At 33.4% G+C, this 23,592-nt stretch overlaps 1 protein-coding gene across 5 annotated transcripts in view; it reads right to left on the bottom strand.

Annotated features, from left to right (window-relative positions):
- Positions 1 to 23,592, bottom strand: part of PHF14 (PHD finger protein 14) — a 200,625-nt gene that overhangs the window by 46,545 nt on the left and 130,488 nt on the right. For 4 of the 5 annotated variants that reach the window (XR_006889821.1, XM_046670112.1, XM_046670111.1 and 1 more), the window contains exon 17: positions 22,188 to 22,305. Coding sequence is in view for 4 of the 5 variants with exons in the window: in XM_046670112.1 (XP_046526068.1) it covers positions 22,188 to 22,305 (118 nt within the window). In the remaining variant the exon portion in view is untranslated. Of the gene's footprint in view, positions 1 to 501; positions 529 to 22,187; positions 22,306 to 23,592 lie in introns of those variants that run through there. The other variant, XM_046670113.1, reaches the window with a different exon arrangement.

Below are 23,592 nucleotides of genomic sequence, written 5' to 3'. Positions count from 1 at the left end.
ACTGTGGAAGTCACAACTGCTAACTGTACCCAGCCTCATGCTGACCTTAATATGTGACGAACAATGAAGGACTTTAAATACAGGAAATACCAGTAAAACTGATTTGACAAAGAAAGGACAAGAAGCCAGGTTTGAAATAAGACGATGGGAAATTTAAACTGTCATCAACAATGTTACTTACGTGAAGCAAAAGCTTACCAATTATGTTTTCTGCTATTCTCCCCCAATACCTCTGTTTTTTAATACCAGCTGACTTTAACAAGACAGGTCTGAATGTATCATAAGTTAATTCTTTATCAGTTTTCACATGTCATTCTTTACCTTGGTCGGCCAGCTGAAAATTATGCAAGCTATAAATTAGCTTTAAACAAGCTCTGAATCAGGTTAGAACTGGTTTTCAAATTAAAGAGCCTTCAGTATATTACAAGGTGCTGTCATTTTATTACCTCAATCAATTCTGTGTGGCCTGAGGTGGAAGGAAATGAATGCTGTCTTCATTTGCAATGGGTTTATCTCTTACAGCAGGCTCTGGAAACATAACCGCAGCAATGAATAGAAAACTAAAGTTAAATTTAACATTACCAATGGAGGAAATTGTTGCTCCCTAACAAAGCTGGAGTTTCAATGAAAAAAAACAGACATTTCTTTACTGTGAAAAATATAGAAAAAATTAACACTTGATTAAACTTAATTTTTCAAAGAGTATTTAAAAAATTATAAAGTGAACATTCTATGAAAATAATTTTAAATGATCCTCAAAGGAAAAAATAAAAACACAATGGGTGTGCTATTCTCAGTGTTGCAGAAATACTAGATATAAACATACATTTCATCTTTATCTTAGTGAAAACCATTTCATTTCTTTCTCCTGTGGATGTGCAACTAAATAGAAAAGTGAAGTAGGTACTAGTCAGGCTCATTGTCAGTGTTACCAGACTCTAAAACAGAGATAAAATAGCCATACACACATAGAAAAGCTCCGAGCAGGTATTATTTATTACGGTTTCCATTTTAAAATGAGGAAATGAGGCACAGAGAGATTAAGTCACTTGTCCATGTTTACACAGTTACCTGGACCATTTGACTCTGAGTCTGCATTCTCGAAGGAGACTGTTGGACTAGGAGTACAGGGAAACTCAGCCCATCTGAGAGACTAATTTCTCAGGAAACACTGTACCAGAAGTAAAGACGGATATTGATAAGAGAGGGAATCAAGTCAAGTTCAGAGGCCTTAGAAGAGTATATCAAATGAAGAAAGAGGTCATTGCCAGCAGACAAAGAAATCAGCACATTTATCTGAAAGTACTTATACAACACACACAAACTGCAAGAATGCTTTCAGTCTTATGACAAAGTTTATTTAAAGGACTATAGTTTGCTCTATCTAATCATTCACTGTGTATCCTTCTATAGTTTGAGTTTATTCATGTTTTTGCAAAGTGATTTTAGACATCTATTTTTAGCATTAAATTCTTTAATCACTGAACAGATTTAATGACAATATACAATAATTTATGAAGTGATCAATGATAGATTAATAAATGACTGTAGAAAGATCACTAACTAGCACCACCCTGCTCACAGCTCTGCCATTAACTAGTTGGGTAACCCTGAGATCAACCTGAGGTTACTTCTCTCAGTCTTACTTTCCTTATGTGTAAAACTAAGCACTTTGACTAGATCAATATTTTTCGAATTATTTAACCCTATAAGTGGTAGTGAAATCAATTTAGTGGAGATTGATTAACATTTCTTAATCTAAAGAGAAAAGAATAAAAATTATCAGCATGCTTTTATTCCATGAAATCTTTAAGTTATATATAACAAACTAGACAGAATAAATCTCTTCTTGAAAAAGTTTGCAAATCACTGGTCTAAAAATGATATCTCCTCCTCTGGATCCCTAACATCTTCTAAAGGGCTCCAAACAGAATTTCAGTGGCTACAAATTCATGACATAATATTTACAATCCTTTACAATATGATCTCAATCTACCCTCCCAATCACTTTACATGAAAAACATATTAGGGGCTAGCCCGGTGGCATAGTGGTCAAGTTCACGCTCTGCTTTGGCAGCCCGGGTTTCACTGGCTCAGATCCTGGGTGCGGACCTAGGCACTGCTTATCAAGCCAAGCTGTGGCAGGTGTCCCACACATAAAACAGAGGACGATGGGCACAGATGTTAGCTCACGGCCAATCTTCCTCAGCAAAAAGAGGAGGATTGGCGGTGGATGTTAGCTCAGGGCTAATCTTCCTCAAAAAACCCATATTAGCTGAAAAGACTATACTTTCTCCACCGAACTGCCTTTGCTCCTTCGCCGAAGATCAGTTGACTCTGTATATATGGGTCTATTTCTGGGCTGTTTATTCTGTTCCATTGATCTATATGTCTATTCTTTTGCCAATACTACGCTGTCTTGATTACTGTAGCTTTATAGTAAGTCGAAGTCAGATGTCAGTCCTTCAATCTCATTCTTCTTCCAAAGTGTGTTAGCTATTCTTCTTTCCGTATAAACTTTAGATCAGTTTGTCTACACCCACAAAATAACTTTCTGGGATTCTGATTGGGATTACACTGAATCTATAGCTCCAGTTGGGAAGAACTGTCATCTTGACAGTATTGATTCTTCCTATCTATGTACATGGAATATTTCTCCATTCATCTTGGTTTCTTTCATTAGAGTTCTGTAGTTTTCCTCATATAGATCTTGGACATATTTTGTTAGATTTATACTTAAGTATTTAATTTTTTTTGGTGCTAATAAAAATGGTATTGTTTTTTATTTCAAATTCCAAATGTTCACTGCTGGTATATAAGAAAGCAACTGACTTTTGAATATTAACAAATGGCACTGGAACACTTGAACAAACAGGTGAAAAAAAGAATCTACACACAGACCTTACACTTTTCACAAAGATTAACTCAAAATGGATCATAGACCTAAATGTAAAATGTATAACTATAAAACTCCCAGAAGATAACAACAGGAGAAGATATAAGTGACCATGGGTTTGATGACAATTTATTAGATACAACACCAAAAGCACAATACTATATGAGAAAAAAACTAGGTCGGACTTCATTAAAATTAAAAAACTTTTGCTCTGCAAACGACACTATTCAGAGAATGAAATGACAAGCTACAGTATGGGAGAAAACATTTGCAAAACACATTATCTGATAAAGGATTGGCATACAAAATATAGCAAGAACTCTTAAAAATCAACAATAAGAAAACAACGAAATTAAGAAATAGGCAAAAGATCTGAAGAGACAGTTCACCACAGAAGATACATAGATGGAAAATAAGTATATGAAAAGATGCTCAACATGTGTCATATGGGAACTGCAAATTAAAAAAATAATGACATACCACTACACATCTATCAGAATTGCTAAAATCCAAAACACTGACAACACTAAATGCTGACAAGGATGTGGAGTAACTAGAACTCTCATTCATTGCTAGTGGGAATACAAAATGGTACAGTCATTTTGGAAGACAGTTGGGCAGCTTCTTACAAAACATCCTCCTTCTTTTTACCCAAATGAGTTGAAAACTCATTTATGTCCACATAAAAACCTGTACCTGCATGTTTATAGCAGCTTTATTCATAACTGCCAAAACTGGGAAACAACTAAGATTGTTGCACACACGCAACAAACTAATTGTATACATACTCTTTCTCTCTCATCTTCAATAGGTCAATGAGAAATCAACTGTGGAAATCCATACACACTGTATGATTCCACTATTTGACCTTCTGGAAAAGGCAAACCGTGGAGACAGTCAAAAGATCTATGGTTGCCAAGAGTTTAGGGGGAGGGAGAAAGGGGTGAATAAGTGGAGCACGTGGAGTTTTTAGGGCAGTGAAACTATTCTGTATGATACTGTAAGGGTGGATACATGTCATCATACATGTTTCAAAACCCATAGAATATACAACACAAAGAGTGAATCCTAATGTAAATTATGGCCTTTAGTTAATAATAATGTATCAATACTGACTCATCAATTGTAACAAATGTACCACACTAATGAAAGATGTTAATAACAGGGGAAACTGGTGGCAGTAGGAGCAGGAATAAGAGGTATGGGAACTCTGTACTTTCCACTCAAGTTTTCTGTAAACCTAAAACTGCTCAAAAAGAAGTCTATTAATAAAAGCAAAAGGAAAAAAACTTCAAAACACATTAGCAACTATTATTAGTACAATTCCTACTTTCCAAACTATTAAGCAGTTTCCCCCATACAAATTGTACACATACTCTTTCTCCCTGAGGATTCCCCTATGCTGCTTCAAATACCAGAGAGGCCTTTGAAGTACGGCAGCACATGGTAGCATTGTACTTCCCTGCTTCTGAAAGTTAGATTTAACTACATAATTTGGTATACGAGCTGCAGTGATATGTGTCATTTCCAGATATGATTTTTAAAGCCATTTTGCAATTTGACGTATTTCCTGCTACACTGCCTTGGACCACATGTTGAAATAAAACCGTCATCAGCTTGGGTTTCCAAATAACTATGATGTGCAGAGTTGCTCTGCCAATCTGTATTGACATGTTACTTGCATGAGAAATCAACGGTTTTAATCCACTAAAAATTTGGGACTTTTTTTGTGTGCTATATAACCTAGCCTATCCTGACTTACATTCCTATAAAACGCTACTTAAGTTTTTATAATTCCATTGAAATGACATATTATCCACAATCTCTTTTTGATTTTTAAAGCTGAAAGAAATGTTCTTTGTCTCTCAATTCCCACAGTAGCTTATCTGCACCTTCTAATGGCATTTAACACTTTAAATCTTATATTAACACTTTAAATCTTATAATTATATGCATACATGCCTACTAGAACACAAGTTTTCTAAGGGAAAGAGTCATGTCTGATTACCTTAGCATATCTTAAGCACCTAGCAGAGTATGTGGCTTACTTTTTTGAATACTATACAGATTTTTATTCAGTAAAATGAGGGTACTATTGGTAGGGCCATCAAGAGAAAGGAAATACTTGTATAAATAAAAGAGTCACTGTTTCTTTTCAAATTTTATGTACAAAAAATAGGAACTTGGGCCCAGCCCCGTGGCCAAGAGGTTGGGATTCCAAGTGCTCTGCTTCAGCAGCCCGGGTTTTCGGGTTCGGATCCTGGACACAGACCTACTCCACTCACTAGCCATGCTGTGGGGTTGTCCCACATACAAAGTAGAGGAAGACTGGTACAGATGTTAGCTCAGGGCTAATCTTCCTCAAGCAAAAAAAGTAAAAAAAAAAAAAAAGAGCAAGATTGACAAGGGATGTTAGCTCAGGGTGAATTTCCCTCAGCAAAAAAAAAAAAAAAAAGACAGACATTTTCTTTCAGATTAGTTTTACACTCTTAGATAACCCCAGTGTTCTTCATTCTGGAAGAAATAGTTTCTTTTTAACTTAAAACTATATCTCTATTCCAAAGAAATCTACTATAGTCAACAGGTACTCTTAAATGCTAACAGAAATGCTGAGTGAACTAGACAGGAACAGAAACTATTCTAAGAAAGAATATTTTAAACTTGCTGAGTAGATATTTTCTTGTTTCTTACTTTCAGTCTTTTCTGCATATTTGGGTCATGACTGGCAGAAATTTATTTTTCAGACGTCGTTTGTTGTTTCAACAAATAGCCTTGGGCACCTAAGGCAAAAACTAGAACCTGCACCACTGCCACTGACATTCAGCGAAATAAAAGTTCAAAAAATAATTTCAATAACAACTTCTAGAAACAAGCTAGTAGTGAAGAGCTACCAGGAGCAATTTTAAACGTATCTTAGAAAAAATTACGTGTCACATTAAGGCTCCTTGTCTTGAAAGAAGTATGAGAGAAATATTCTCTGCCATAAGAGTTTGCAATCTAGCCTAAAAACGACCTAGATGTAAAAAGATGAATAACAACACAAAGAAACATTTACAAAATGCCAAATGAACAGTCTAGCAAAGAAATGCAAAAGCAATTTAGTCTAGTCCTAAGGATTGTGTAGAAAAGTAGGACTTAAGATGGACATTCAATTAATAAAAAACAAACAAAACACTTTGATGATATTTGTAAAAGAGATAAGGAAGAAGGGAGGGAGGGGGAGAGAGAGGAAGACAGAGAGAGAGCTATCTGGAATATCAGCATAGTGACAGATTATAGATGGCCTTGCAAGTCAGGGATAAAATTCTGACTTCTGCCCTATAGTATGGACAACAGAGAGCTACTTCCTTGAGTTTTCTAACCTGCAAGGACATGTGAAAAGCGATCTTTCAAAAAAAGTGATTTGCAAAAAGTTTGTAGGATGGCTTAATGAAAACAGAAACTTAGATTCTGAAGAGAAAGGAGAGTTGCGGAATAAAGAACAAAAGTAAGTGACATTTTTTTTTTTTCTTCTGAGACAGGAAATAAGAGATTGAGGTAGGGAAAGGAACAAAGATTGAAATGGGGAAAGTAACAAAGACTATTTCTAAGGTTGAGAGGAGATAAAATGAACATATGGCCCCTTTTCCTCAGTGAAGTAAGAGACACAGCCATCTTGAAAAAATGAGGGTGCTGGAAATAAAACTGAAACTTGAGATATATGGCAAAGATTTGAAATAACTGCTAGAAGAAATCTGATAAAGAATTCACAAAAGATCCCAATGAGGCTCGGTTTAACGGAGGCGTGAATCTGTAGTGAACCTCAGTCCATAAATCCCACCAGTTATTTCTGGCCAGAAAAGAAACAGTTGAGATGAATCAATACAAAGGATCCAGAGAAAGTTAAGGAATTATAATAGAGGGCTCTAATGTTTTTTAGAAGTGTATATTAAAATGTCAAGTCAGGGGCTGGCCCAGTGGCACAGCAGTTAAGTTCACGTGCTCTGCTTTAGCGGTCCGGGGTTCACCGGTTTGGATCGCAGGCACTGACCTACCCACCACTTATCAGGCCAGGCGCCCCACATATAAAGTAGAGGAAGATGGGCACAGACGTTAGCTCAGAGCCAATCTTCTTCAGCAAAAACAGGAGGGTTGGTGGTGGATGTTAGCTCAGAGCTAATCTTCCTCAAAAAAACAATTAAGTCATAGTTTAAAAAAGAACCAGAGAAAGCTGGGGAATTATAATAGAGGGCTGTAATGTTTTCTAAAAGTGTCCATTACAATGTCAAGTCACAGTTTAAAAATGGGCTACGGGGATAAAATCAGAAGGAGGCTGATGGCCTGGAGGTCTTGAGAAGACTTGAGGAACTGATAGAAAGCATTTAAGAAGTGAAAGAAGTAAGAAAAAAGATCATGACTAAGTCATGGTGATAGGGTATTTGATCATGGGGTGGGAGAAATTTCTTGTCTCGATCGCTCATAAACAGTCTAAAATTTCATTTTTTTAAAGATAGGCATTGATAAAATACTTCAGAAAATATTTTCTTCAAAGTCTCACACAAAAACTGGTCTGGTAACTCATCAAAGGAGAAGCCTGAAGAATAAGGATAAGTGAGACTGGAGAGTAAGGATTTCTTTGGAAGAGGTACTTGAAAGGAAAGCCCCATATAAGAGGAATTTTCTGAAAAGTACTCAGAGGGTTTGTCCCCAGGAGTTTAAAGGACACAGAGACAGGGCAGTGAAGCATGTCTGTCTAGCTGCAGCGGTAGAGCAGCTGAGAAAAGATGCAGGGCTGCAGGGGGAATGACGGCTCTTCCGAGTTTGCAGGGCAAGGGTTTGCACGTGCTTACCTTAGGACCAATGGTGATCGGTGAAAGATAGCAAGACTCTGGTTGTCTAGAAAGGGATCTAGCCAGAGGACAGCCTAGTGGGAAGGGGGTGATGCCAATCAAAGAGAAGAGAAAAGGAACTTAAGTTCTGAAAATGAGTTGTAAGTAGCCCGCAGGAGAAGGCATCTCTCTGTGCTTTGGAAACTGATTCATAAATCTCTGGTAATCTAAATATAGAAACAAAATTTACAGAATACTATTTGTCTTTGAAAGTTAAGAAAATAGTCCAAGTCCTTCAGGGACACAAAAGTGAACTGATAAAAATGCTATGATGTTGCTTGAACTTTTCAGAGTGATTCTTCAAAATCTTAACCTCTATAAGTATACTTTAAAGAGTTTTCAAATCAGTGAAGCAGATAATCATTGGTAGCCATTATTGCAGGTACATTTAACAAAAAACCAACTTAACTTCAATGAAGATATAACACTACAACATAAACCTTTAAGAAACCTTCAGAGAAAAACATTAAAATAGATTTTATCTTAGATGATCAGAGTTTAAATTTAGCATATGAATACAGTTCAGAGAAAAAAAAGAGAACAATATATTAAAGCAAAAACAACTTACAGAAGTCCGAAATCACAAAAGAACCTAGATGACTAAGCTAAGTCACAGGTGCAAATACAGTAGAACAAAAACAGTCACATACACAGATCTTTATCTGTCAAGGAGGAGGGAAATGTTTTTTAATTTTTTATAAGTGAGGTACTAATTTCATACTCTTTGGTTAACAAAAAAAGAATTAACTCAAATGAGTCTAAATTGCATTATAATTAGTATTTGATCCAGTGACAAACAGGTATTGTTTTTGACTAAGAAGAATTTTTACTGCAAAAGAATGCTGATATTGAAAAAAAAACTTCCAGTTTGTACACAAAGTAGCTGACACTGCCCAAATCAGAGTATTCTTAAACTATCTTTGCAAAGAGATTGAATGTGGCTGGTTTTAGTTTATTTTCACAATACAGGTTTTCAAACTTCACAACTCATGACAAACATTTAAGAAGTAATATTTGACTCAGCCAAAATACAGTGTTTAGTGTCTAATAAAAAAATTCATTTCCAGATCCCTTTCCCCCTTCTCCCTCCAACTACAATAGATTAGATTCTGTTGGGTCTACGTAAATCATCCATATTGTCAAGTGGCAGCTCCCTTAACACAGGTAAATTCACTATTTCATTGAATTTTATGAAGAAAGGGCCTTGAGGAGTTATAATCTATCTTCTACACCTTACAGTAGGGCCATCTTTAAACAATTTATTTAAGAATTACCTCCAGGCTTTATTCCTCTATTCATAGAAAGACCAAAACAGATCCCACTTAACAATAAAGGTATTTTTCCTCTTCCTATTACTAGTAGTGTTTATTTATAACAGAAAAATTATCTGAATTTCTACATTACAAAAATCTAAAATGGCTTCAGGACAAAATCTACTTTAAGAATCTCTTGCAATAAGGGATAGAAAATACCTATTTTAATATATGAAAGGAAGTCTCTAAAACAGGCTCTAGAATCAGCAGATCTGGGTTTGAATCACTTAGACCACTTATTAGCTGTGTAATCCTTAACGTCTTTAAATCTAATTTTTCTTTTTAACCCACACAAAGGAGATAAAAAACAGTAACTACCTTAAAGACTGTGGGGAGGATTAAATGGGATTATACATTTTAAGTGCTTAGATAATGCTAGGGACATAGAGATACTCAATAAAGCTTGATTTCTATAATTATTACTAGTATGGTACTTTCTTATTTTAAAAATGTTGAGTTTTTTTTGGTTGTTTTTTGACCCAGCAATTACACTGAGAGTATATCTGTGCAAAGGAATATTGTATAGTACTTAAAAATCTGACCAGAAAAAAGTATGTAATAACATGGAAAATGGTCATATACACAATTACATGGAAAAAAACACCATTATATAAGAGAATGTAGAAAACGATTGCAATTTTTAAAGCGTAGGTTGTAGTAGGATGTACTACTGAAACACGAGCAGAAACATAACATCTTTACATGCAATAATCGAAAGTAATCAAATCCTTTTTTGTTTTATAAATTTTCTAAATATTCTACAATGACCATACATTACATTTATAAGAACTTATAAAATACAGAACGTACATAATTTTTTTTTGACTCCAACTTTCTCCAGAAAAGTAGAGTCAGAGAAAAGAAAAAAGAATGGAGAAAAAGAGTCAGAAGTATTTTCTTAAAGCAAGATTTTATATAGAGGATATTGGTGTTATTATATTAAAAAACTGCTATTTTGAATTATTACTCTCTAGCTTTAAAGTTAAAAAAAACCCAAATAGAGTCCTACATCTCAAGTACAGCATATTTAATCATACCTCCAGAATAATATTTCACTTAGAGATCAAGTTGATATGTATTCTCTTACTTAAGTAAATACTATTTAAACTTTGTAATAAAAGAAGATCATTAGATAGTGGAAATGGCCAACTAAAACTTATTGGTAAATTTATCCCTACATTATGTCTTAATTATTAGACAAAAGGATAATATTTTAAAAGGCAGAAAGTCTCTCTCGATAAACATTAACTCAGAGAAAGTAGATGGATCATTAAATCCTAAAGCCCAGGTTTTCTGTATCAAAATTGGTATGGTACTCGGCTTTGGTTATGGATGCAGTCACCTGCAGAGTGAGAAAAGAAGGCTGTGAAAACAAGCTAAAAAAGCCTACCAAAATACCAAAGAAATGGTCTGCTAAGAAGGGAGAAAACCAGAAGAGAATAGGTTCACTCAAGGCAGAAAGGAGTTTGTAAAAAAGGAAGTTACCAAGAGTGTCAACCACCACAAAGAAGTAGAAAAAAGATGAAGCAGTGTAACTGAAGAAGATTCTTGATGGGGACAAACTGAATTCATAGCTCAGAAAAGATCCTTGAGATGCTGCTGGGCAATTCCAGAACTCGGAAAGAAGGAAGGGAATATGACATCTCAGTAATCCAGGAATGCTACTGTATTGAACCTGAATCAGGTGTCATCAATCTACCTTGAACCTGCCTGTGGGGTTGAATGACAGCCCTGTATAGAAGAGCAAAGTCTGAAAATGATATCTGTAGGTTGAATTAGTGAATATGTCAATTAGAGACAAAACTACATGTAAGAAATTTAAGAGAGATTAAGGTCAAAAGCCCTGGTTCTTAAACTTTACTGATCATAATTACCACCAGTGGTGCTTATAAAGATGCTGACTCCTGAGTACCATTTCAGAGATACTGATTGAGCGGGTCTGCATGGGGCCTTCCAAACCGCATATCTAATGGTACTTCAGAAGATCCTGGTACAGATGGTTTGTAGACTACACTCTGAGGACAAATTACCAGCATTTGGGCCATATGGACTGACAAGTGATGAAAATCTCAAATTATGATGTAAATCAAGAAGAGTTAAAAAAATTTTAATAATATATAAATAAATAATAAATAAAGCACAAGAAGGAATAAAGTGATGTTTACCTAACTTATTAAAGTTAGTTAAAGGCAGTCCATAGGGCCCTGTCAAAATGAGAAGTGAAGCTAATAATTGAATATGGACAGGACTGGACTAAGCTGGGGCTGTGGGGCAGTGGAAGGAGAGTGTGGATCAGTCTTATAATTTGCCTTACTTAGCTTTTCACCAATGGAAAACATGTTAAGAACAGCATATCTGATATTCCCAGAAAGAAATAGTTATTTTTTAAGTAACATGATGGTAAACAAATAGAGACATTTATATGCTATGATTTTAAGGAAGTACATTATTAACAGTTTCTTCCACTGGGAATCAGGGGAGCTGGTGGCAGAGAAGTATGGGGTGCAAAGATAGAGTCCTGAAGAATTTACATGTGTAAATCACTGCCCTTTGACTCCCACATACAAAGCACATACTGACATGTTACCTTACTAAAAGAGAGGCATTAGCAGCATTGGAGAATGAGTACAAATTTCCTTACTTAAGAATGAGGCTTTCTCTTAACATAAATGCTGTTAAGACAGTGAAGGCACATAATCATGTTATGAAATTCTAAATGTGTTTACATATCACGCCCTAAAAATTAGTAACCTTAATTTCTAGACTCCACAAGGAATATGAAAGTGCTAGCCCAGAACTTCCCACACTTCCATCCTTAAAAGTATTCAAACATTTAATACAATAAAAGGATGTGTTGCTGACACACGCTTGTTTGATAAAAGCCATTCGTTAGGCTTGATGAATCTTTTGTTATCAAAAACTACACATACCTTGACAAAGTGGACTCACAAATTATCTTACACTTGTCTTCAGTGGTTTGTTACTTATAAACTTTATTTTATTTACTTTTTATTCTCACTTCAGTTTCAAGTTTATAGTTTTCATGACCTTAACAAGGAAATAATACCCTTCCGCAGTCTATGGGAAATTTCTTGGGTGTTTCTTCACCTATTAACAAAACATGCCTTCAGTTAAAACAAGAGGCCCTTTTATGCACTTATCAGGTATGTCTTTCCCTATTATTCAATACTTGGCAGAGCCAGTAATGTAAATATGAAAGTAAACCTTTACTTTCTAAATATAATGCATTCTACTTATAAAATACATACATTAGTGTATGATCTGTGCGATTTACAGAGGATCATAATTCCATATTTAATGTGAAATAGTCACTGCTATCAATATAAAGATATACCAACTATTTGCTAATCATATACAATAAATTTAGAAAAAACATCTTATGGAAGAGTGTATAATTTTAAAAGTTTAGAGAGCCATAAGTGCCTAAGTTTAAAAATAGATTAACTATAGTGATAGCTTTCATTGCCTCTTAACTCTAGAAAGAAATGAAAATAAATAGACCTTTTTGTGAATGAAAAAGTTAGACATGACCTCACTCCATTTACTGTGAAATTCTGAAAGAGACAAGAAAGATTTTGACTTGGTGTATGTGAAGACAAAAAATAAAACAAAAAGTTGTAACGCAAATTACTTTTTAAAAACATTTCTTATATTTGAAAATCAGAACATTATCACTTATTTTGAACTTTTCTCTCCACAGCTAAAATGCCTGCTTATTTTTAAGAATAAGAAGAGATGTTATACACTGAGCACCCTTATTATTCCAAATATTGCCATTAAACCTTTCACAAATGAGCAAGCTGAAGTTCACTGAGGTGAAGCAACTTGCCGAAGGTCACAAGCACTGTAAATATTTAATATAAAGTTCTTTCCTCTAAATCATATTGTATACCTTGACTGTCTTTATATTTTAAATTACTCTATTCTCTATTTTCTTACTCCACAATGCCTCAGAATAAAAGAAACTCCCTAAATTTAATGGAAAATTTTTATGGAAGAAAAGAAATACTACTACCTAAAGATATAAACTGCTTATAGATACATATCCTAATTTCAGAAATGTCAAAAAATGAATATGTAAAAATGTAACTAACAGGGCATAACACACTTTCATACATCCTCAACAACTAAGCTACAATTTCTTAGCACTCTTGATAAGGATTCTATCAGAACATCAGGATTAGAACGCTTAAATATATTTGATTTCAGAAATTAATTCCATCAACTATCAGAATTCATTCTTTGAATTTTCTTAGCTTAGATTTGAGGAAGTCTGTCTTAGTTGTAAGCAAAAGCGTACTTCTTAAACCAGAATATATAGGTTAGAAAGACTTTTTTCTTGTTTTGGTGAGGAAGATTGACCCTGAGCTAACATCCTTGCCAGTCTTCCTCTATTTTGTATGTGGGACGTTGCCACAGCATGGCTTGAGGAGTGGTGTATAGGTTCACGTCCAGGATCCAAATCTGTGAACTGGGGCAGCTGAAACAGGGTACATGAACTTAACCACCATGCCAATAGGCTGGCCCCATAGAAAGACAATTTTTTAACAGAAAGTACAAAATAATGAAATAGTTAAACAATGTTTAATAACAAGGAATAAACTATTTAACTGTATCTACATATAGAATACATGACATCTCACTTTCTGTTTTTTGAAGCCAAGATTTAAGCATTTCCTATTATTTGGGTGTCATTTCACAACTCTGAGAATATGTTAGCTTATTTCAACTAGGACCATCTCTTTGCAATGAACCATGTCTCTCATGCTCACATTATATGTAAATACCGGAATAACAAGTTTATATAATTAAAACATTCTATATTCCTTCTGAATTTTTATGTTGGCATATTTTTATAACCTAATTTCAGTATTTCAAATGCTAGGTTAATAAGGTAAAAATATTCTTATTAACTTTTTAAAAGCTGTAATGAAATATCCTTCAGCTTAACTACCAGATTTTTAGTAGGTAACTTTTTTCTCCAAAATAATAAAAAATAAAAACATCAGAAAACTACTTTAAAACTAAAGGATAGCATGAAGTTCGTGAGTTTTGAAAGGCATTCCTATGTATGGCTCCCTACTGTACTCTGATTAATTATCTTAGTTATGATTTAGTTTTTCACCACATATGGTATTCCACAGCATGCTATGTAAACACATCAGGCCCATATGCCATCTAAATTAGAAAATGGCTTGGTTTTTCCAGTTTGTAGTAAGTGTAACTTAAAAAGTGATTTACTTTTTCCATTTTGCAAATTATTATAAGACAACATTTATCTAATTTTAGAGGTTCCAATCATTTTATTTCCCTGTGAATATGATGTTGAAATATATAAAAATGTATGCCATAAATACTGACAAACTTTACCTAGAAGAAAGAAATCATATGTTCAAAAAGATTCTTAAGGAATACCTGACCATGACTTATTGAAGTATACCAATACACTTACTGCGTATCACACAGTCCCTGCGAAAATCACCTCAGTGACAGAACTACACAGACTAGTAGGGATTCCAATTCCATTGTAAAGAATAACGGTAAACAATCTCTTTTTTTGCTGAAAATTGTTACTTGATAAAAATACTACCTAGGGACAGGTTTCAGAAATATGTCCAGGACAATCAAATAAACCACCTCTTTGAGCCAGCAATAATGACAAATAAGATGTTGAGTTCAGTACATAAAGTTCTGTTTAAACAAATACACTCTACTGAAGAAAAAAAGCACAGTACCAACTATAATTAGTGTAATCAATTGTTAATGGCTATTACTTCTTATTGAATTCACAAATCATTGTTACTAGTCTCAAAGTACAGCACTCAGTCAGAAACTAAGGGCTTAAAAGACATTTATACAAACAATTTTGCCTGCCAAAGAAAATGCTAGAGTAACTGGGAACAGCCTGAACTTAAGTGTAAGACAACTTAGAAGACGAATTGGAAGTTTGTGGGTTTTATCCCAAACACTAGCAAAGAGGAAATCCACATTTGAATATTTAACTATAGCTACCATCAAAGATAACCACACCATAGTTTTAATTCTCAGACTTCAGTAAGTCTACAAACCACCACAGGTTTGTTCTAGGGGATTCTAACGTAGGATACTATATAAAAAACTTTTCTCCAGACTTTTACATACCTGTGTCAGTAAAAACGCAAACCAAAACTCAATAAAGCTCAGTAAAGCACACTGCTGTAAGTTCTAATGCTTGTCACACAAATGCTAGAATACTGAATTAAGATAGATAAGTGCTGTAAGTTTTACCTAAAAATGACTTCTTTGTCAACCGTGCTAAATTTAGAAACTTCAAATTTAACCTATTGTCAGATAAAATCCCAGAGGTCAAATGAATAGTTAAAATATTAAAAAGTCCTATTTTTTATGGGTCAGTTATATGTTTCAAATTTAAAAGAACTTTAAAGGATAATTCATTTTAATTTTATATTTCTCATAAATCTTCATAATACATAAAATTCAGACATTCAATTTCTAATATTACCAGGTTCAATTAAATGTGCTTGTTTAATGTATTGTGGCAAGACACTCCTTTGAGAGATTGCTCTGTTCAGTTCTTAAAAAGGCAAAATTCTCAATGACTGTTTTAGTTGAAAATAAATATTCATATCTTGTCATTTTGATGTAAGTCTATCAGTTATAGAATTCTAGTTGCTCAATGCAGAAAATTTGGAAAATAAAACAAAAATGAAAAAAACATACTTCCCCTACTCAGGGATTTCTAATTACAAATGATTACCAAAAAGTACCACTTGCCTCAGCTGGCATGTCATGCATTTCTAGTTCAGATAATCTTCCACAGGGATTTAGATGAGATTTCTATGCATATGAATTCAACTTACTACTGTGAAAAAAGAGTAGCACACTAGAAATATCAAATAAGAGCGAACCACATGGAGGTCTCTAAGCTAACACAGCTCATTTTGCAGTAGTCAGATAATGACCTGTCATGTATACTCTGGCTTTTCACAAAACAGAGCTTAAACAAGGATGAAAAGCTAGAATCATAACTGGCACAGTCACTGTAAAATATATGATGTACATTTAAATTCTCAGTGGTACTTGTGAATATATGTGACTTGAATGAAGTACTTTTGAAAGAAATATTTATACATGTTCACTTAATCATGTCAAATTAAGTTATCTTCATTTGGGGCATTTCAGCAGACAGAAGTTATTGATATCTATATAAAGTATACCCTTGAAAAAGACTGAATAGTAAATTGTGCCCTATATTTAAAAAAATATTAAGTCCACCTTATATCTTATATGTAAGCATGCAAAATAATTTCAAAGTGTCAGTTAGTTGAAGTTAGACTTGGGTTATACACATTGCATGTATTTGTTTTAAAATTTTAAAAAAAGTTAATTTTTAGCTTCAAAACTTTTTTAATAACTGAAGAATTCATAAAATACATGAAACAGTAATTCTTATTCCTGACTGCTCAATAAAATAATTTGAGGAGCCTGTAAAAAAGTATAAATGTCCACCCTCATTTCCTCTCTCTCCCCTTCCTGAACAATTCAATCTAAAAGCCATCAGATGGGGCCAGCCTGGTGATGCAGCAGTCAAGTTTGCATGTTCTGCTTCGGCGGCCCAGGGTTTGCCAGTGCAGATCCTGGGTGCAGACCTATGCACTGCTTGTCAAGCCATGGCTGTGGCAGGCATCCCACATATAAAATAGAGGAAGATAGGCATGGATGTTAGCTCAGAGACAGTCTTCCTCAGCAAAAACAGAAGGATTGGCGGCAGATGTTAGCTCAGGGCTAATCTTCCTCAAAAAAGATAAATAAAAATGAGAAAGAAAATAAATAAATAAATAAATAAATAAATAAATAAATAAAAGCCATCAGGTTATGGTAAGTAAAATAGGTGTCCATGTGGGGTGGTGGTGGAGGGTGACAATAGATTAGTTAACCATGTAAGAATATATATTAAGGATAATGGGAACCAGTTTTCTGTGAGGGAGAAAACTAGAATGGTTTCTAATATCTAAAAAGGAATAGAAAAATAGAAACAAATGTGTATGTATATGAATGTACACACATATATCTAGTCCTTGGCTCTGTCTATCAAGAAGACCTAGGAGGATCAGCATCCCACTAACAATGAGCACATGCAGTACCAAGATCTTGGTTTTAAATACCATTCTCCACTAAAAGGAACAGGGTTCCTTGGAGAAATGGCTGGGTCCAGGAAAGAAAAGCACTAAGTTGAGCCTGGAACATCTTTAGTACGGAAGTACTCAAAAATTGCTGGGATCATGTCAAAAGGGGACAGATGTGAGGTTGAAGTGGCAGAAGCCAGCCTGAAGTGGCTTCCATTAGCCAAATTTGGGCCAATTTGAACATCAAAATAAATAACGATAATAACCAATATAACCCACTGAATAAAACAGAAAATGAAAGTTTGAGAAGGAATAGGATATTTATATATCCCATATATATTTATACATATAAATATTTATGTATTTATACAGTCTCAAAGTTCTTCTGCACAAATTATTAATTAGAAAGGAGAAGAGAATGGAGAAGATTTGCAGATAACTCCTTCCTCAAGTAATTATAGTTAACATCACCATCTATGGTTCAAATCAAAATCATGTGTCACCTGATAGAATACATATTGCATTACATCAGTGATATTCTTATCAAAGATACAAAACATGAATATAAACACAAGAAAAGATCAGAAAAAATGCAAAGTGAGAGACATTCTATAAACTAACTTCCCTGTAATCTTCAAAAGTGGCAAAGTAATAAAAGTCAAGGAAAGACTAAGGGACTGCCCAGATTGAAGACTAAAGAAACATAATGAAATGCAATGAATGATTCTGTCCTGATCCTTTTGCTATAAAGGACATTACTGGGACAAATGGTAAAACTTGAATATGGTCTAAGAATCAGATGGTAATAATGTTTCAATGTTAATTTCCTGATTTTGTTGGTTTTATTCTGAATATGTAAGAGGATGAAAAAACACTGACAGATGTAAAGCAGAGGTGTGCCAATATACCTTATGAAAGGTTACTCTAGTAGTAGTATAGGACTATGGTCTCCAAATATTTTTGTTGATGTACCCCAATACTAAAAATATTTTAAATATGTACTTAGTATAAGTACATATGCGTGAAGTTATATCCTGTTCCATAGTACTAATATACTTTTTACATTATAAAAACACTCAGGCATAGAAGTTAAAATGTAACATTCATTTTTTAGAATTAAGTTGATTTAATTAGTCATCTTGTCTATCTCCTGGGGTGCAAACACTTGATTTTGGAGGCCTCTAGTGAAGAGAATGGGTAAAAGGGGAGATGAGTCTAGCAGATGTATTTAGATAGTTTCTGAAATGGGAGGAATTGATAGAATGAGGAAAAAGTGAGGCACTAAATCAAGGCGGCAGCAGCAGAGAAAAGAAGCAAAGAGAAGACTGGAGAAAGATTTAAGAAAGAAAACTTTTATAGGACTCAGGAAGTGATTTTCTTTATGGGACGAGGATGGGGAAGGCTTGAAGATGATTCCGGGTATTTGGCTTCGGTTAATGGATGGAAGTAGAGATGGAAGAAAAAATAAGAGATGGGTGAGGTGGCGGAGGAAGAATAAAATACACTGCTTTTCCAGACTTACAGCATTCATTAGCAATAGTATTTTCACAACAAGTTAAAGAGCAGGAAAAAAACCCTAATGCATGGTGATAGGTAGCAATGAATAGCTCCATTAATTATAAACACAGTACACTGTCTGGATAGCTGTTGCCTTTGTTAAATGTCTTTAAAGCATAGCCTATGAGAGAGGTAGGTTTTGTGTGTGTGTTTCCATGTGTGTAGATTTGTGTCTCCGTGTGCACACATGTATATGTATATATCTGTGTCCATGTAATTGGTCATTTTTCATGAAACCTAAAGTGACTACCTAGGTTTATGAAGAACTGATAAGGCATAAGAAAGTCATTATGCCATACTTCATGGGTTTGGAGAGAATAAAGTCATTCTACATACAAATATCAAATAATTATATTGTACCCTTTAAACTAATATAATGATCTATGTCAGTTATATCTCAAAAAAAGTCATTCTACATTCAGGTAAATTGTTATTAAATCGTATTATTAAAACTAACTACACTTAGGTCTATTTTATCTTTCATGTGCTAAAATGGAAAATTATGGATTTAGGTATGAGAATCTCATTAGATTTTTGTGGAATTTGTATAAAAGTAACATGCAGATTAGTGATAGAAGATTTTTGCTCTCATAAAGCCCACAGCAGAAAACCTATTACTTGAAAGACAAAGTCATGTACAAATGTACTATGCTGCTGAGAGTATACATGGTAAGATTTTAGAGTTTCCACTGGTATGCAGAAGTTGGAGACAATGTTAACAGTTAAATAATGTTTAAAGTGCAATGCATTTTCAAGCACATATCCAACTATATACCCTTACCTTCTATTATCTAAAATTCTAGGAAAAATAAATAATTTCTTGAGAGTCAAACTTTTATCACAAAAGTTAAGATTTCTTGAACTTAATCCTGATTACCACAGGGAAAGGAAGTTGGACATCTATTTTACGGCTATAACAATTTTACATTCATTTCCCCCAACCTAAATTTATTGGTAACCGATTCACTTCCTTTCTCCTGGCAATAACTACTTCTATCTTAGCTTTTCAAATCATTAAAATGTATGAATACGGCAAATATACTCAGTATTAGCTAATAAATAACATGCCACCAAAGCAGAGGAAAATGAAGGATAAGCAAAGTATGTTAACTTTCATGCTGGGTTTCTTTTAGGCCTTGAGATGATACTAATTGTCTTGACTCAGATGTTAATAATATACTGCTTTCTTAATTTGAAAGCTTTTGCAGCAATTCACTGAATTACAAAACATGACATTATCTATCAATGCTTTCTTCTTGGGACTCAATACTAGCAAACATCTTTCAAAAGAAAATAGAAAATTTACTACCTGCTGGTCAGGAACGGAAGTCTTAAAGAAGTGAGCAAAAGAGAAGTGGCGCAACACAAATATTCAAGGGAATGAATTAAGTTGCCTTAACTTTCAGCTTAACTATTACATTAAATTTAATTTTTCATTGAAAAAAAGTAGAAGTATATAATATAATATAATATAATATAAATGTTGGTATGATAAAAATACAAATCCATTTCACTGATATAATCCTTACAGTCAACTGCTGTGACATTCCAAAAATTAGAAACCATATTTGGAGGAAATTTGGAAAATGTTGGTTGCTCGCATCTGGTAGTCAATCACAAGTCAAACAGAGTATAGCAAATACAATGCAAGTTTTCTAACAATGTGCCTTCCTAATGGATTTCCACTCAGAGTCCAAAGATCTATTCTCTGCTAGAGAGGGAAAAACAAAAACAAAAACATCTTACCCTCCTCAATGGCCACAGGCACCTACTGCATTTACAAAATGTATAATGTACTCCTAAATATGTAAAATATGCCCCCTAGCATTTTCAATATTCATTAATGAAACTACTATATAACTTAACAAAGCCACTCTTTGCACTTAATGCAACGCTATATAGTTATAGTAGTATAGAGCCTTTGCAAAAGAATATATGCAACAAGGCATACTTACAAAAGGAAAGAAATCCTTTTTCAAAATTTGCTTTCCTAACTTGTTTGTTGAAGGTAGGAGGAAACCCCAAACAAAAAACACACTTAGAAAAATTATATTATACCACAAGACAACTACTGAAAATCAATCGTATGTCACTATTTTTTTCATTTAAATACAATTTCTGGAAAGTATTTTTTAATTATGTAATAAAATCTTTTGATATTAAATATGCTCCTTCTTAAATCTGGGTCTTAGGAAAATGAATGGAAAATAATTCTTGATATTGTATAGTTTAAAACGTTGGGCAAAAATGCTTGATTATGAAATAAAATGCATAATGTATTCTATTTTAATAAGCAGTATACAAACATGTAAAATTTTTAATAAATTTGGTTATTTAAAAAACTTTTAAATAGTTTTTTTCTATAACCAAATGCTTTCTGCAGTTTTTGATAAATAAACTTTTACAAATGGCCTCTGTGATAAGCCGGTACAGATCATTTTAACTAACGATAAAAGGAATATTTTTGATTCCCTGATCAGACAGGAATTCAGTATTAATTTTAATTCACTCTAGGACAGACAAATGCACTTAAGTGGCATTTAAGAAAGATGGCTTGATGGTCACATTATAATAGACAGTTAATTTCCACTGTCTATTTAAGGAAGAACAATTTGATTAACACACAGCTAACCAGAATGCTTTAGTTCAAATATATTCAATATTTCTGTCAAATGAGTTAAAGCATCAGGAGTCTAGCTATTCACTCACACACTTAAAAACACACACACACACACAATAATCTTAAACTGTGGACCACCACAATTTAAGGTTATAATATTGGTATTCAAAAGACACAATTTCAATAGTTTATTTGTGTAGATAAACTATTAAACAACCTTATTAGAAATTTTATCCTTTCTACTTAGCTAAAATAAATATCAAAAATTTTAGGATATAAAAACTAGTTTTCTCAAAGAACAGATCTCATAAAACACTCACAGCATACTTATATCTTAAGATGAGCCATTTACAAAATAAAATTGTATTTTATTGGTTATTCTGTTGGTTAACATTTATACATATACATATATATATATGCTTGTCAAAACAAATTTCTTTGACTCAAAGCAGAGTCATCCTGCTATCCCTAGATGCAGTAAGTTAGCAAAGGGTGACTTTTTTTGGCTCCGAGAACACTAATTAATACAGAACAGTAATATAGGGAATATACAAAATAGCTAAATATTTCACACAGGAAATTTATATAATTTAGTACAGCTGTTTATTCCTTAATTTAAGGGCAATAAAATCATCATGGCAATATATATTTAAAGTAAATTAGACTAAAATGTTAGTCCTTCATATTTCAATTCTCTTTAAAGTTAGGAAGCTGATGGTATGGTATAGAAAAGCTATCAAAATGAAGGGAAATGGTACTTTCTCTTACAGGCTTTTTTGCCCTTACCTTAGAAGATGAAGAATCACACTCCTGACATATCCATCCATAGCCTGTTTGTTTAGGGGACTTTTTCAAAGGAGGATCCAAACAGCCAAAATGGTAGCACAGTCTGCATTCATCGCACCTGAAGGGTAAACAGATTTATGGTATATCTAAATAATATTAAAAAACAACTTTTTCAATGACAAATGGCAAACTATTGTACATCTCAACTTTAACACTGTTAATTCTATCCTTAGCTCACAAGATCATCAAATTAATGTTTACGACAATCTAAACCTGAAATAAATATTTTAGAACAACAAAATACAAGAAAATTAACAAACAAAACAAATATCATTCAGAACATTTTAACAGTAGAAATGTTAAGAGCATATGAACAAATGCGTGTGTATAGCCACATATGTTCAAAACCAACACACACAGAACAATATCAATTTGAACTTCAAGAATTAATCATTTGCCCATTAGATAGTTTAAAAACATTTAATAATATATATATCAAGATTATGAATTCAATCCAATACATTGTGATTATTTAAAAAATTTGAGAACTCTAAGGAATTCTACTAGGTTACACTAAGCTATAATCAACTCCACACAAATTATACCTCATCACTCTCTTTCTCCAAGTTAAGGTGGATTGTAAACAAACTTTCTAACGTTTATAGCATGCTAACACAATCTACAGCAAATAAAAACCATTCTAAGAATTTGATATTATTTTCTCAAATATAATTTTCTTAAAGTTTACCTGTCACTTTCTCTCAGTATATTTGGTTTTTCAAAGTACCTCCTAGTACATTTTAAAGCTCATTAACAAATATTTTGATAGTGTCTTTGCCACCTATGACATACAAAATCTAAGAAAACTATCATACCTATTCTTCGTTTCAGACAATCTCATCCTGCTGACAATGAAGAAAGATCTGTATTATTTCAGTGTTTTGTAAAAAGAATTTTGCATCAGTTGGAATAACAAGACCAAATTTAACAACAAATAACAAAGATGTATACATCTTATGGAAAAGATTATATTTTCATTTTCTTTGTTGCTCTTTTTTTGAAGTTAAAAAAATAATACTGTCTCTAAACCCATCTGCCAGATTGTCTTTATATATCATTTCTCTTACTGATTTAAAACTTAAAAAGTTGAGAAATCCACAACTAAGAAACCAAGAGGAAAAATTTACAGGATATGTTACTTGAATAAAGTGTAAAATTACTATTCAATAACCATTTGTTAGAAAAAAAGGGGAAAGAACTGTTGTTATAATTAACACACAAAGAAAAACAATTGATTTTCATAAACCATCACATAAAGGGGACTATAAATCTACATTTAGCATAAAAATTTCATATGATGCTATAAAACCCAATCGCCCAAAGACTCATTTTGGGAATCAAGAGT

The sequence above is a fragment of the Equus quagga genome, chromosome 8 (assembly GCF_021613505.1).
Source record: "Equus quagga isolate Etosha38 chromosome 8, UCLA_HA_Equagga_1.0, whole genome shotgun sequence".
NCBI classification, from domain to species: Eukaryota; Metazoa; Chordata; class Mammalia; order Perissodactyla; family Equidae; genus Equus; species Equus quagga.
Note: the sequence above shows the minus strand (reverse complement) of the source record. Positions and strands in the feature narration are given on the sequence as shown.